Source organism: Talpa occidentalis, unplaced genomic scaffold, assembly GCF_014898055.3.
Source record: "Talpa occidentalis isolate TD23 unplaced genomic scaffold, MPIMG_talOcc4v2.1 talOcc4.9, whole genome shotgun sequence".
Classification (NCBI taxonomy): domain Eukaryota; kingdom Metazoa; phylum Chordata; class Mammalia; order Eulipotyphla; family Talpidae; genus Talpa; species Talpa occidentalis.
In genome coordinates, this window is record NW_023605305.1 from 41101965 (window position 1) to 41118875 (window position 16911).

The 16911-nt window shown below is 33.8% G+C and overlaps 1 protein-coding gene across 8 annotated transcripts in view; it reads left to right on the plus strand.

Annotated features, from left to right (window-relative positions):
• ODF2L (outer dense fiber of sperm tails 2 like) overlaps positions 1-14676 on the plus strand; it is a 71905-nt gene extending 57229 nt beyond the window's left edge. For 5 of the 8 annotated variants that reach the window (XM_054691409.1, XM_037498557.2, XM_054691410.1 and 2 more), the window contains 8 exons: positions 4472-4582; positions 5822-5926; positions 7839-7997; positions 9850-9935; positions 10018-10180; positions 11762-11887; positions 13083-13271; positions 14113-14152. In XM_054691409.1, the coding sequence (XP_054547384.1) occupies positions 4472-4582; positions 5822-5926; positions 7839-7997; positions 9850-9935; positions 10018-10180; positions 11762-11887; positions 13083-13238 (906 nt within the window). In that variant the 3' untranslated portion in view covers positions 13239-13271; positions 14113-14152. Of the gene's footprint in view, positions 1-4471; positions 4583-5821; positions 5927-7838; positions 7998-9849; positions 9936-10017; positions 10181-11761; positions 11888-13082; positions 13272-14112 lie in introns of all 8 variants that reach the window. The other 3 variants (XM_037498563.2, XM_054691412.1, XM_037498564.2) reach the window with 3 other exon arrangements.
• The last annotated feature ends 2235 nt before the right edge of the window (positions 14677-16911 follow it).

The window sequence follows — 16911 nt, forward strand, 5'->3', positions numbered from 1 at the left end:
CTTCAAATAGTAGCATGTTTAGAACTATGCTTTTTTTTATCATTTTATCATTTATACTTCTTAGAGTATTAAAGTACCATTATAATAGTTAACTTCTAAAACTATCTTTATATACACATATATTTATATATATTTTAAAATTTATACTGTATACACAGATATTATGTTAAAATTGTTTAGAGCAGTATTAAATAAAATTTAAGATGTTGAGTAACTGTCTCCTTGTCTCAACTTAAAAATAAATTCATTTACTATTCAATTTTAACAGTTAAGTGAATCATCTGAAATTATATTAACTTTTAATGCATAAGATTACTTCTAGGTGTCATGGTTACGATAGGATATGACCTCAGGCTTGGTCTGTTTGAAACCAGAAAGTATGTTCTTGGCTGCATCATAACCAGAAAGAATTTTCCAACTTAATCAATCCAAGGGGTGATAAGTTTATGTGTGTGCCAGAGAAAAGGTGGGGAGAAGTTTTTATATTTTCTGGAAAAAATAGATGCTTGAGCCCTCAATCAATCAGAGATACATGTAATAAAATGACACTTGACTGAAGATGATGGCACCATTTTTAGTCCATAGTATTATTTTTAGAAGATAGAAAATAGAGAATGGAAAAGAACATTTATGTGAAAGAAGATTGGAGTTGGCAGTTCAAAGTTTATATGGTATCAAAGAACTTGAGATTTTTTTTTTAGCTTGCCCCTTCATCTTTCATTCCTAGGTTGTGACCCTCATTCTCATAATCCAAAATAGCTGCTGGAGCTCCAGCCATTATAACCAAGTTTCAAACAACAGAACAGAGGGTGAAAAGATGCATTATTTCACTTTTTGTCATTTCTTCCCCTTTAGAGAGAATCCCATACCAGTTGACACATCTGCTTATTTAGGCACATGGCTCCACCTATCAGCAAGGGAGACTAGGGGGTGTGGGCATGTATTATCCTAAGCTCCAAGCAAATATGGTCACTCATTCTTTCCTGCGGTTTATTCATGTTTTCCAGTTTCCAGTCCTATAATTTTACTATGCTTATAGTTTGGAATGCTATTTTTCTCACTATTTACCTTTTTTTTTTTTTTGTTTAAAGTTCAGTTCAAAATGATTCTTCTCTCCAAAACCTTATTAGGACAAAACTCTTCTTATAAACTACCATCTTTGCATGCAAAGGATAGCTAGGAGAGGAAAAAAGCTATGACATATATGTAGCTCTTAATAAATATGTTGAATAAATATGTATTATATCTGGGATGCAAGCTTATTTTATTAATTTCCTTGATCTCCTGCCAAGAAAAGTGATTAGAATGATATTTTACTGACTATAGTTTTTAATCACCCCATAGTGGAATTAATTTTAAATTATGTAGACAATAAATAATATTGAGTTAAAATTTGTCATATGTCTTAATCCAGAAGCATGCATATTTATGCATTATTCTCTGGATTTTGTTTAAGAAAAAAAATTAGGGATTTTTGGGATGTTATTTTTTAAATCATGTTATTTATAAAATCACCTAGATACTGTATTTGTTACTTTTAATTATTCTAGAGAAATTTTAAAGTCTAAAGTTTCAAATGATAAAAAAAAAAGTTGATAATTGTTTCCATGGTCCAGTGGCCTCTTCTATTAAAAATAATATGTTTATATATATATATATATAAAGTTCTTTTTTTATTACAGAAAGTTGGAAAAACAAAAAGGCCTGAAAGAAAAGTAAAAATTCATCTGTACTCTCGCAGCTGAACAATTAAGTTTTAGCATATATATATAATTTTTGGATTTTGGGATACTTCCAGTGTTTTGCCATTATAAATCAAAATGTGGGTAATTTGAGGGGATTTTTTGTATTTCTGGTTTTTTAGGATGTTTCTAGAAATGGATTTATATAATCAAAAGGGAAGCTTATTTTTAATGTTGGTGTTTTATATTTCTTAATTACCCATCATAAATGGGTCCCTATGATTTTTTCAGTACTAGGCAATTTTAAAACAAATCTCTTCAGATTTGACAGGTGATCTCATCTAGTGTTGGCACTTTATATGCCATCTCTATCCTGAGGACTCTCAAATTTATTTCTCTACCCTAAAACATGCCCCTGAATTCCATGATTATTTCTACTCTCTACTTGATACCTGCACTTAGATATTTAATAGCTGTCTCAAAGTTATATAGAAATGGAGCTCCTGTGTTACCAACAAATAATGCATCTTACAGTCTTTCTCATCTCAGCCAGTGGCAGTCATCCTTTCCATTACTTGGTGTCATTCTTGATCCCTTTCTCTCACACCCACTTACAATCTGTCAACACATGTACTTCAGATATAGCCAGAATTTCACTACTTCGCACCAGCACTGCTGTTACCTTGGTTTTAAGCTACTGTCATCACTCAATATCACAGTGGCTTCCTAACTCTTTGCTCTGCCCTTACCCCAGCACTCAGCATTCACTGGAGCAGTAGAACAGATCTACACAGCCTACGTCAGACATGTCACTGCTCTGCTCAAATGATACCTTGGTTAATAAAGTGAACACCGCACCATCTGGCTTTTTTCTATTTCTTCTCTAACCTCATCCTCCTCTACATTTTCCCTTATCTTTTCCCTATTCTTGCAGTCCTGGTATTCTTGCACTTTCCTCTCATTGGCCAGACCATCTCCAAAATGTTTTTCTCTAAGGGACCTTTATCCCTCAAAGAGCCACACTTCCTTTTGTTGTTTGCTTAAAAGTCCCTTTTTCAGGAGACTGTTATCTCCAGTACATCTCTCTCATCCTGTGTTTGTGTATGATCGATCTTTACTGTTAATTCTTGGTTTTTGCCTGTCTACCCCTTGTTTTTGTCTGTCTATACATGGAATGTGTAAACACCGTGAAGGGAGGGATTTTTGGCTCAGTGCCTAGGGCATTTTCTAATAACCAGTAAACATTTTTTCATGTATTCATTGATCATTTACATTTCTGCCTTTTTTAATTATATACTCATTATCCTTTATATGTCTATTAAGAAATCTATAGATTAAGATTATTGATATTTTGTCATAATTGTAGCTTTTTTCATATTTTGTTTGCCTGTAAATTTTTGACGGGACTGTCAAATTGTGTGTGTGTATGCATATGCATATTTTATTCTTTTATGGCTTGTGTAGGGGATGGCTCACATTTCGGAACATCTTGTGAATCTGTGATCGATCTAGATTCTCTTTTCAAGGGTGATGTTTACTGAACATCCTTGGAAGATAGCCATGTTTCCTTCTACCAGAGGGGAGGCATGCTTCCATCCCTACATGTTGGGTTCCCTAAACTCAGTGTTGCTGCTGTGTAGTGCATCTCACTGAATAGGCAAGTGTCATCAGACCCTTGTATCACCCCTATGGGAACTGGGGCTCAGGAAACTATCACAAATGCCAATATCTGGCTACTGCTCTTGTGAGTAATGAAGTCTTGTGTCTATTGTAGTATCCATGAAACTGTACTAGGCTGACTCATAAACTTGGAGGATAAGATCTCATGCCCTTATAATTCTCAATATCTTCTTTTGATTTTATGTTTAGTAGGGTTGTTGCTGTTCTAAATCAAATAACATTTTACTTTGATCTTTTGTGAAAATGTTAAAGCTTTATTATTTTGTATTTTAAAAATAGGAAAAATAGTGTTGGATGGACACAAATACTTAATCTATTTTTTTCCTAACAGTTGTCTCCTTGCCATTTGTTTAGTGATCATATGTTCCCCATTTATTTAAAATGTAATCTTTGTCATATACTAGATAAAATTTTATTGTATTTTTCTTTTTAATTCCATTGACCTCTATGTTTTATGTTAATATCATAGTGAGTAATTTTCTTTATATATTAAATATACTTTAGTATCTAATGAGATGTTCTAATATCTAATAAGATTGATTGCAATGGCTAAAAGAGATTCTCTTAGTATTCCTTTAAAAATTTTATTAGTGTTTGCTATTTATTTTTTCATATGAATTTTAAATTAATTTTTCATATTCCTTCTTCCCCCAACTTTTGATTGAAATGCATGTGAGTTTATTGATTTGGAAAAACTGTTATGTCATACTGGGGCTTTGATGGTAAGCATGGTGTGTTAATATACATTTACAGAGGTGTGAATGGTGTGTTAATATACTTTTAAAACAAATTCAGTATTGGAAACCCACAATATCCTAATAAACATAATTTTTTAAAAATAGGATTGGGGGGGAAGCCTGTTGTTTCAATAGTATTGAGTCTTTGCATCCAGGATCATTTTCCAAGTCATTTTTGATTAGTAAATTTTTAAAGTTGTAAGAATGTGTATTACATGAATCTAATTAAGGTTATTCATTTTAATTGGTAATTGTATACAATCAAAAATAACTATTTTGTTAACTCTGTTGATAGTTTTATTTCTATAACCCCATACCACTATAATACAAATGAATTCTAATGATTTATAAAATCTGTGTATTCCTTCTTAGACTACACTTGCTGCTTTGAAGGACGAGATTATTTCTGTTGAAAATGAGCTATTAGAATTGCAAGAAGTAGAAAAACAACAGAAAGCCCTTATTGAAGTGTATAAAATGCAGGTGACTATTGTCTTTATTTAATGTTTATTAAATTTTTAGACAATTTTAAAACTGCATTTGTTTATAATTCAAATTGGCAGAACTAAAAATGGTGGAACTGTTATTGTAGCTATATGACTACTTTAGCTATACATGTCCCAACTATTTCTTCAGGTCCCAAATACCTTTTAAGTAGATGATTCTGCTGACTCTGATTCAAACATTGCCTGTCCTCATAGGTATTAGATATTCCTAAAAGCAGATCTATAATCAATTACATATGTATAATGTAAAACTTATATAAGGTTTAATCTTGTTGTTCTTGATTATACTTTTCATCTTGTATACTCGTGGTGTTGATTTAGAGTAATGACTCCCTACTGAAGTCATTAAAGCCCAGTATCTCTTCTTTCTCAATATATAAAGTATAATTCAGACTTACTTACATTAAAGACCTGGAGATAAACACAGGGCTATTATAAGGAATAGAGTGTGTGTTCAGCAGTAATTTATGGAAAAGCTTATGTTTTAGAAATTTAGTGTTCAAGAAAAACTTCATGAGAAAGATGGGATTTAGGCAGGTCCTTGAGTGATGGGTAATAAATTGGTCAATAAAGAGCTTGGTTTATTGAATTAAAGAATAAACTAAGGGTAATACCTAAATGGGGGCAGAATGTAGGTAAGTAGGAAGGGGCTGCATCTTATGTTTCCAACAGGAAATTGAAGTGGAGACATGCAGTTAGACTTTTATAGTCATCCGGAGGTGAGAGAGGCTTATGGGAGTTGTCATTGACAGTGTCATCTGGGCCTTCCAGCTGGCTGTTCAAGTTTAATCTCTCAGCAGGAGTAGAGTGTGTGAGTTACTATATTCTGTGCTCTGAGCCCTGTATAAAATGCACAGCTATTTTATCCTCTGATTTAGAGGATAAAATAATTGGAATGGTATAATAATTGGAATTGAATTGGAGGCAGATTTTTTACAGTGATTTTTGACCTGCAAATGAAACTATCACCTTTAGATTTTAGTGAAAATCTGGAAGTATTGGTGAGGAAAGATAGATAAATTGTGCAAGGATTATGGATTAGATTAGATCATTGAATGATACACAGATTTAAAGCAGGAATAATATTAGGTAAGTGTACTGAGCATAACAATAGGAAAACAATGATTTGTTTAATAATAAATTTTCAAATTTCAGCTTTTTATTGTATTCTGGTCCTAGTAGTAAAATCATACAAGTTACTCTTATCTATTTTCAGATACAAAAGTTACAAGCAGCAGCTGAAATTGTGAAAAGCGGATGTGAAAATTTGCTATGTGAAAATAAGCTAATAACAAAAGACAAAAGTAAAAAAATCGAGAAGGTAATTTTGAAATTTTAAATAATAACAATAATTTATTTATGTGTTTTGTACTTTGTGAATATACAAATTCTTTCATTTTGCTCATTTTCTCTAGATTATAGCTAGGATATCTGTTCTCAGTCTTTTTAGGAGTTTGTTTTCTGAGGAAATAATGTTTCTTACAGGCTTGAAATGTTTGTGTGAATGTTTTTTCACTTTTTCCTTACTATTTGGAAAATAGTATGAAATTTTTCCAATATTAGACTGACTTAACTAGCATGCAAGTATGGTTATTTACCACTGAACTTCATCATCCATCAGTATGCAAGCTGGAATACCTCTTATTTTTAATCTCCCCCTTTTTTTTTCTTGTAATAGATCTCTATATCTAAAAATGCAAAATAAGTATCCTCTGCTAAATGCCTTTTTGGAAGACAAATAATACCATTTAGAAAAACCCAGCATCATTTCCTTTTATTCACCCTGTTGCAACAGAAAGAGAGGAAGGCCAGTGTTGGCAAGTTAGGATGTTTTTGTGAATATTTTTAAATGAAACCGCATCCTTTTCTGGGTCTTTTCATATTACTTTGGTAAGGAAACAGTGAAAGTCAGGATACTCATTTGCAACTTGGGGAGGTCATGGGATGTTACTGGTCAGTTCCAACTGATAAGAAGGTGACTAGCTATGTTTAGATTGGAAAATGGAGTTGTCCTATATCTTGGGGTTGAGAGGCCAGAGTGAGACCCAATGTGAAGAGGGGGTCAGTGAGTATAGGCATTCTGCGGGCTCAACAGAGACGAAGATAGCCCACCAAGTGTGTAACTTACTCCTTTCTTAGAACCGCTTTTCACCTATTTTTAGCAGACTGGAGACAAAATCATTCCATGTCTTTTGTACTCTTTTACTCTGAGACACACCAGTGCAAATATTTTCTGCAAGGCAACACTATGAATAAAAGTCTATTAAAAAACTGCTCAACAGGCAGTCGGGGCAAGAGCCTGTGTTTTTAATATGCTGTGAGGTCACAGTGCTTCTTACTGGTATTAAATCAGGAAAGTCTTTTTTTTTTAATGAACATTTTCTTTTTCCTTTTCTGCTGTTTTAAGTCTCCTGGTTTTCTCATGAGCTCTTCCATGCCTGAATACCGAGAGGCATGCTCTGTTCTAGTTTTGTCCTTTGTGCTCAAGAATGCCAGATGTTGCACAGAACCCTTAGGTGTTCCCTCTCTCTCATGCGAGGAGCCAAACTTGAGTTTTTCCTCCCTGATATCCTAAAGGTCATTCAGTCTGGTTACTTTTTCTTAATTAACAGCACAAGAATTTCTTAAGATAGCTTTATAAAAGAGCCACAGTGAAGAACTGCCACAGTCACAAAGATTTATATAGATACATTTAGATTTGTTTATAGTAACATTTTATAGTCTACTGAGGACTGATATTAACTAGCTTGAAATAATATACAGTGTAATATACAGTAACAATATACTGTAAACCCCACCACTGTGGACTGAGTGAAGTAAGGCTGCCCTAATTTAAATATATCTGAGCTATAGAATTGAATGACTAGAATAGTAGCAATTACTTTAGAACTAATGGCTGGAAACTAGAAAACTACATACCAGCTTTATCAGTAATATTTATACTTTGACAAGATTCAAAAAGTTCATTTTTCTAAATAGGTGAACATTCTTCCTGCAAGCTTTTTGACTGTATTTACTTGCTCAACAAACTTTGAAAACTATTAAGGTCTAACCCACTTTTGAGCTATATTCTTAGTTAGAGTCTAAGTTAATGTTTATATATTTCTTGAATCTATTATTTAAGACTATTATACCTAAAATATTTATAATACAGTTATCTGGTACTCAAGATCATAAAGATATAAATGCTGAATATTTGCTCTTGCATTTATTTCCCTAATGCTACAACTCAGATGAGAGGCCAGATGGAATCTCAAATGAAGGAGTTAGAGCATGTCCGCGATTCCTTGATGGCGGCTGAGCAGAGGCTTCAGGAGTGTCAGGAGAGTCTGCAGCTTTGCCGGGGGAAATGTAGAGACCAGGCGCACACCATTAGGGAGCTTCAGGGCCAGGTGTTCTGCTCTTGTTCTGATTTTTGCTAGATATGTTAAACGCTTTGGAATGCTTTCACCAGTTGAGGGCACTCATGTCAGGGGTTGCTTTTTTTTTTTATTCCCATGTAAATCAATTGATCAAATATCAATTTCCTTCTATGATATTATTTTACAAGCTTTTCTTTTACTATTTTACAGTGAAAAATTCATGATTAAAATTGCAGTTAGTTTGATGATATGTTAGTGGTATAAGAGAAGAAACGAACAATACTGTTTATATTTTTTTGATGTCAGGATAAGATAATTATTATAATTTACCTTACAAAAATTAGACATTTCTTTTAACTTGAATTGTGCATGAAGGTTATTTGGGTTTTTCATGATTAAAATTTTCATTATATACATTTTTTACTCCACCAGAATAGGGCTCATGTGTCCCCTGTAATCACTTTATTCAATGCCTAGCACATAGTAAGCACTTAGTAAATATTTTTGAATTGATTTTTTTTTTCAAAGAAGAATGTCCAGGGAGATTTGTTTCTTTATTTGCAAAATAATTCTAGAAATGATTCCATATCTCTTTTCCAAATGTAATTTGGATTTTAATTTTGAAATGTACCATTTTAAAAACATGTAAGCAAAACTTTGATAACTTTAGATTCCTGAGAAGAAATTTTTCTAGAAAATGTCAAATTATGTAGATAATCTAGATTGCTAGTTGTCATGAATTTTTTTAATTTTCTTCTCAAAGCTTTTTCAACTATTTAAAGATAATTTTGAAGCAATGCGAAAAATACTCTGTTTTGACATGGCAAGTGGATCTTTGGTTGATTTGCTTTTTTACTTTACTTCTCGCAATCACTGGGTTTTACTCCTAGTTACAACTTCACACATATTCAATTATCAATCACTGTCTTAGGTGAAAGAGAAAACTATGAATAACCGTAAAGATCCATAATAGGAAATTAAAACAGTTTAAAATCTAGGGCCTCCCTGGTGGCGCAGCAGGTTGAGCACAGCTCTGTGAAGCTGTCCACAGCCTCTGCAACGCCGGTTCAATTCCTGGCCGGCCAGGGAGATTCCCACATGGCGCAGCAGACTTCTGTCTCCCTGCTGCTCCCTTCAGCAGTATACTTCTGTCCTTCTGCCTGTTCTGCTCCCTGCTCTGTCTCTGGTGAATCCTTTGACCCTCCCGTGCCTCTGGCCTATACCTGAGTGCTTGTATAAATAAATATTTAAAAAAAAAAAGATAGTTTAAAATTTTGACATTTATTTAGTAAAATGAATGTCCTTCTTCAATACGTATTATTCAGAATGGTTTAATTGGCATCATTCAGAAAATTTTTCAGTAGTAGATTTTCCATGAAGTAACATAAATATTTTTATACTTAATCAGGGACTTAAGACTTTATGTTTTAACGATATAATGTTTCTTGGTGTCTCTTTGTATAAGAATGATACTAATATTCATACCATCTTTTTAAAAAAAGATTTATTTATGCACACAAGAACTGGGGTGTAAGCCAGAGGTGTGGGGGACAGGGGTGAGAAGATTCACCAGAGTGGGGAGCAGGACAGGCAGATCTACTGAAATATACTGCTGAGAGGAGAAGCGGGCAAGACAGGAGAGGTCTGCTGTGCCATGTGGGTAGCTCCCTGGCCAGATGGGGGTCAAACTCTTGCTGCAGTGGCTGGAGATAGCTAGATAGTGCTGTGTCTTTAACCCCTGCACCACCAGGGAGGCCCGTCATACATTCTTTTTTATGGTTATTCTACAATAAAGCAGATAGATTTCCTTAGAATCTATAGAAAAATTAAGAAAGAAAAAATGAACAAGAAATTAAAGTAAGAAAACTCTTTTGTTTCTTAGGTTGATGGGAATCACAGCCTTATGACAAAGCTTTCTCTGGAAGAGGAAAATTATCTTATTCAGTTGAAGTGTGAAAACCTTAAACAGTAAGTATTAAATTGACTTAAAACTAGTGTTGCATTTTTGTCTACACACTCTAATTTTAAAATATATGTTTCCTGTAAAAAGAAAATTAGAACAGATGGATGCAGAGAATAAAGAACTTGAAAAGAAACTGGCAAACCAAGAAGAATGTCTTAAGCACAGCAATCTTAAGTTTAAAGAGAAATCTGCAGAATATACAGCATTGACCAGACAACTGGAAGCTGCTTTGGAAGAAGGAAGACAAAAGGTACAGATGGGCTTTATTTAGAAACGTTTTAATTAGTTTACCAAGGAGATATCTTTTTAAACTGACACTATCTCATCTTGCCAAATCTTCAGTTATAAGTTTTATCCTGATGACAGTGTAAAGAGAACAGTTACATTTTTGTTCTTTACCTACTTTTCCTTTTTGGAGCTAAATAGATATATTATTGATCCAGTTACTTTACTAGGGAAAATGATGGTGTGGCATGGGAAAAGGTAGAGATGGGAAATGCTTTCAAGGAATTTCTCCCTCCTTTTTTTTTCAATTTTTTTCAATATATTTTTTACATCTGGGCCTCCCCTGATGGCGCAGCGGTTGAGCGCTGGGCTGCGAAGCTGCCCGCAGCCTCTGCAGCGCCGGTTTGATCCCCTGCCGCCAGCAAGGGTCCCACATGGCGCAACATATCTCTTCTGCCACGCCCACTGCTCCCCTCAGCAGTGTATTTCATCAGTCTGCCTGTTCTGTTCCCTGCTCTGGCTCTGGTGAATTCTCTCACCCTTCCATGCTTCTGACTGTACCCAGTGCTTGTATAAATAAATAAATAAATCTTTAAAAAAGATATATATTTATATATTTTTACATCATTTTTCATTTCTGTACAATGTTTAAAAAAATGTAAAATCTATTGAATGTTGTAGTTTTGATGAGGATCAGTGAGCTGTGAAGCTCAGTTCCCTTTTTTGCCAAATATTGTTGCATGAGTACATGCAACAACTAAATCACATTTGAGTCCATTTAGTTAGCCTTTAGTAAATATCTCATTGTGTCAGGCACTGCTTGAGATGCTAAGATAAGTAAGACATGGCTTCAATACTCACATTCCTACAAGGAGATAACATGTGAACAAAAAAATGTTATCCAGAATGTGCATTCTATAAATAGGATGGAGGGTGCAAGGTACACTGGTAGGAGTAGTTTGTTCAACCCTGGGGTGAGGGGATAATTCAAGAGAAAGCTCCCACATATCTGAATCTTTGGATGAGCACAAGCTAGACTTTGTGCTAAAATAAGCAATCAGAAATATAACAACTAAATTCAGACCACTTGGGAAGTGAGCAAAAACACTTGTGTGCATATTCTCACTTGTGATGTGTGTGTGTAGCGTATATATCACCTTCCTGCCCCCAATTCTGTGTGTCGAAGTCTATAATAAGCACTGAGAATGTAATCAAAATGAAAACTTTCTCTGCTCTACCACTGTTCTAGATACCCTTAGATATAAATTCTATAAAGCATGCCAGTTTGTCTCAGTGTATTATAAATATATGGTGTTGAGGAAAATACCTCCCTAAGTCACAGAGCAGAGAAGATATATACAACTCTTCCAGATATTGATACTGTAAAGTGTATACACAGATGCATATATTCACATCTGCATACTATAGTTATACTATATGTGCTTCCATAAGAAAAAGGCATCACTAAACATTTTTTAATTCAACTGTCTAGCATGTAAGTAAGAGCTCTAGAAAAAAAGAGGGATAGTATAACCATGACAAGGCTTTAAATAATATTTTGAAGAAAACTCATTTAGTTGTTTTACTCTTTTTATAAAAATTACAGGTTTCTGAAGAAATGGAGAAAATGTCATCTAGAGATAGGGCTTTACAAATTAAAATATTAGATCTGGAGACTGAGCTTAGAAAGAGAAGTGAAGAACAAAATCAACTTATTAGCAAAATGAATAGTGTAAGTATTCATATGACTTCATGTGTTTTCCTAAAAAATAAATTAGCATTTAGCATTCTTACCATGTTATTTAGTTAAGTGGTTAAAGTACAAAATGAGGAGCATGAAGGTTCTTTCTTCACTGATAGCATCAAAAATAGCAAATAATATAAATAATTAAAAATAGGGATGTCAGGATTATGCCAAGGAATTATATTCTTGCAGCTTTCATTACATGTCCCCCAAGGAGTCATCAGGCCCCTTCCCTGCATACTGTTTTTTGCCTGACAGCTGCTTAGTGAAGGTTACAGATGTAACCTACTTATTTTCTTTCTGGTACGAATTTCTCATTTTAAGATAAGCACAAGTTAAACTACTAGTGTGAGTTAGATTTTGATATCTTTCTTGAATAATGAACATTATATTTTAAAAACTTTTTAAGTTGGTGTTAAGTAAATACTCACTCTTGTTCTATCAGCATGTAAGATGAATGCTTGATCCATCCAGCCATGAAATGAGAATACCAAATTGACTGTTTAATTAGTCCTCTAATGTTTTTTCCTAAATATTCGTGAAATACTCACTAGTCATGATTAATTTGCTTGAAAACTATCTATTTGACAATGACATAGAACATGATACTTTATTTCTTCCAGGAGCTGGAGACTCCATGAAAACTATTTTTGTCATTCCCAAATGTCTAAAAAGTTGAAAACATGAAAGGCTCAAAAGCTAAATGATTTTGGGAATGCATTATTATTTTAATTTGATTGTCATTGAAAGTTCCATTGCAATTTAATCAGAACAACACTTTTATCACTTTTAATTTAGCACAGGCCTTCCTTTTATTCCTGAACTTTTGTCTCCATTCACCAGCAGAATTTGTGGTAGCATAAAATATGTCTGATATTCTTTATATAATTGCAGTCTCTTAAAAAATAGCATCATATATTGACATGAGGTGGATTTTCCTATAATGTTCCCAGTACTTGTCTAAAACCACCCAAATAAATAAATTTAATATCTGATGTTTTATTAAACCTGATAACTTCCATAAAAATAGTAAAGTAGTAAAAAAAATCTAGTATTCTAAGCATAGATTTAGGCACTGCTGAAAAGTGAGTTTATGTTTTCTGTCCCAGTAAACATGCCCTAGCCCCAAATAAATTGAGCACCCTGAGGCCACATTTTGATTCTGTACCCCTGTCTTCCACAGTGCTCTGCCCACAGGAGCAAGCCTCCAGATTTTCTGCCCAAGTGCTCCTGTTGGGGGCAGAGTGGATGCAGAGACCCAGTTGTGACCTCCACAGCTAAACTCCGTACACCCTCCCTCAAACTTGAAATGGCTTTGGAGTTTTATATATTACTCTAAAATCTATTCACATTTTGTATTCTACACTTCAGTGTAAGTGTGCTTATATTATGTTTTTCCCTCCACATTATAGTGTAAGACTGATATTCCACAAAGATTCAATTTATTCATTCTGTGACTGGGTCTCCCAGCCTAGCACGTTGCTTCCTACCACTTCCTCTAAGCACTTCCTCTGAGGGACATTCCTCAGTTTCAGAAGATATCAGGTATCATTCATTGAACTCCTCCTGACAGGAAGAAAATGAAAGGTTTCTTAAGGGCCTACATTTTAGCTGGAAGCTAGATAGTATTTGTAGCCTGTTTAAAACTCTCAGTGAACACATCTACTTAGGAATCTATATAAACTGTATGTTTTTAAAATTATATTGAATTTTTAATTTTTCCCTCAAAGAACACCTGTACTATTCAGAATTCTTTTCATTTTCTAAAGGAGTCTAAAAATAAAATACCATATTCATATTCTCAAAACTGGAATTCTATCAATGTTTAAAATAGCGAAAATCATCCTTATGGTATAAAATAAGAATTTTTAAGCAAAGAAATGACAAAAACTAGTATTAAAATATGTCATGTAATGGAAAATAATTATAACATTTTTAAATAAAACCCATTTATTAAGTAAGTTGTGTCAAATATGTAATAATATGGGTTTAAGTGAATGTGTATCAGAACAAATTATATCATAGTAGAAATCAAACCTGTATGTGCTCTGAATTTTAGAGAAAATTTGAACCCCTAAGTGAATAACAAACAAATAAGATGTTAGGATTCTTTAAAAATTTATTGTATCCTATCATTGTATATCAAAATTGTATATTATGACTGTATTTCAATATGAATGCTATTGATTATTTTATTTCTTTTTTTTATTTAGAAAGCACAACATCAAGAAGTATGTTTGAAAGAAATGCAACATAGTCTTGAAAAGTCTGAGAATCAAAATGAAAGTATTAAAAATTATTTACAGTTTCTTAAAACTTCTTATGTAACAATGTTTGGGTAAATTGTTGATTTTGTTTTCTATAAGCAATAGTTTTTCACAATGAGCCCCAAAAGAGAGTAGTAAAATAAATAAAAACCTGCTATATTTATGATTTGTGGGCAGTAGTATTAGCATTTTATGTAAAGAATTTTGTGACATAATTTATTGTTCAGTTGAACTTTGAAATAAATAGATGTTAGTATTACTTTTGCTGGATAATTTTCACTTAACTGTGGCTTAATTCCTTTTAAAGTTATATTGGTTTTCAGATTATTTTCATACACACACACATACACACACACACACACAAAACAGGCCAGAATCATTCTTTGTGACTATCTGTAGCTACCACTCAAGTGAATTTGTAATAAATCTAGGCTAATTATGAGCCAAAAACATGATTTTAAGTGATGTATGTAATTGTTTTATCTTATGGTGCTATATAAATATAATAAAATAAATATTCTGAATATTAATTTTTAATAATGGTACAATTGCATACTTTCTAAAAATACCAAATATTTCAGTGTGCTTAATACTCTTTCAAGTTTATGCTAAGATGCTATTATCATTTCTGTTAGGTTTTCAATATAGAATTTTAAGTCATCTCAACTGTCAGTTGATGGTGACAGATGAAAACATGTTGGCATGCCTTGTTTCATTATAAAAAAGTAGATATTCAGGCTTCCCTTTGACTTTGTAGTCTCTTTTGGTCTTCATTTTAAATTAGTGATTGTCTAATATTATCAGTGTACAATTATAAAACTCCTGGTTTAACAAAATGATTAAAGGGGAGCAATTTTTCCAATCCCTTTCCATAGCCAGTTCACATGGAATGATCAAAATAAGCACTACTAATGCCAAAAAGCTTTAGAATAAGGTCACTGTTGGGGTGAAATAGAAGTAATACTACAAACTATTTCACTTAATCTCCCTTCTTATTTGTGAAGGCAAGATACTGTAAAAGGGAATAGGTGTGATTGATAGGGGATTAAGTAATAGTTATTTCTCAGAGACAATGGCTTGAGAAGTGTTTATTCAAAGGAATACCAAAGTCTCAAAAGATCACTCACATAGGCAGTTGTGTACTGTACTGTCCAACCTATGAACAGAGCTCAGTCTCTGAAAGAAGTTTTATCTTTCTCTGATCAGAAGGATATGCTTTCTTTGGTCCCTTCACGCCTAACACTTCATATCATCTGCAGGCAATAGCAAAATATAGTAACTGTCAGAAACTGACCACAATGGCTAGCAATTTAGCATTGCCTTTTTTTTTTTAAATCCTAATACTTGTGATACCAAAACACATGCTTCACCCTCTGGTCCTTTCTTTATATCCTAAGGCAGAGGAAGCCTTTAAGAAATACTTCCCCAAAAGGAAATTCAGGCCCTTTAGTGTTGCTCACTAAACTGCATTCCTGCAGGGCAGAACTGCATCTTACTATGTTTTACCCCCTGCACAACACCTGGTATGTAGTAGGTACTCAATTGATGTAGATAAATGGACGGATGTTGAAAAAGGTAGGTATTCATATTCTTGTTTTAGATATGAAGAAAAGTATGAGCATAGAGTGATTAACTGCTGTAACTGCAGTATAAATCTCTTCAGTATTAAAGTTGGCATGTAAACTGAAGTCTTCTGACTCCCGAGTTAAAGTTCTTTGTACATTGCTGTTTTCTGTTTCAAGCAGCAGTGGCAACAGCACAGGTTCAGCAACAAGCAGCATTGCTGTGACTGCCTACTTGCTCTTTGCCAAAGTGTGAGTGTGTTAAATATATTAACGTATTTCATCTTTATAGCTGATCACATGAGTACTATTAATTCCATTTACTTTTCACGATACCAAAACACAGAAAGGTTAAGTCACTTGCCTAAGGCCACACAGCTCATTAGTAGCAGGTATCACTGCTTTTAACTGACCTCACTACTTTTATATACATTTCATTTATAAAGGTAATGGTTTCCTTTTACAAGTCATATGTTTACTCCATCTATATTTTTTCATATTTTAAATTTTTATCAAAGTAATTTGTATATACCACGTTTAAAAATGGGTACCTGCAATGTTTTAAGTAGACTGGATGGAAAAGACTGCTGCAAAGACTGTTGGTACTGAGACACTAGTGACATAGAATAGCAAAGGAAGTCTGCTGGATCCTAGAAGGATTTTAACAGTCTCTGAAAATGGGAAGCATTGAGCCCACAGATTGGGCTCTTCTGGTGAGTGAGCCAGACAGTGTCAGGAGGGCTCAGCGCCAGTGCTCTGATGTGTCTGCGCGATGTCTGCGTCTAGCTTCTAGCTTCCCGCCACCCTAGAGAGCCCATTTTCCCACATCATTTGCAGGCTGGCAAGATTTTCCCTTTATCCTTCATATTCAGAGTCTCATGACTTTCTTAAGTTTTAAAGTTTTCTTCCACCATTTATGGGATTATCACTTCTCCACATGTTCCTTTCTTCCTCCTGGTTTGGTCTCCTAGATCTCATCTCCACACAACTTGTCTCCTCTCAGGGTCTTTCACTGGTTTTATTGTGAGGTATTTCTTCCACCCAGTTCTCACCAGTAATGTAATTCTCAAGGATAGTTATTCTCTTTTTCTGTTGAATATTGCATTTCTAATTAAGGAATAATTGTTTAATTCCTGAAAGTATCGGGGTTTGATTTTTGGTTTTAGAACTGTAATTCCATTAT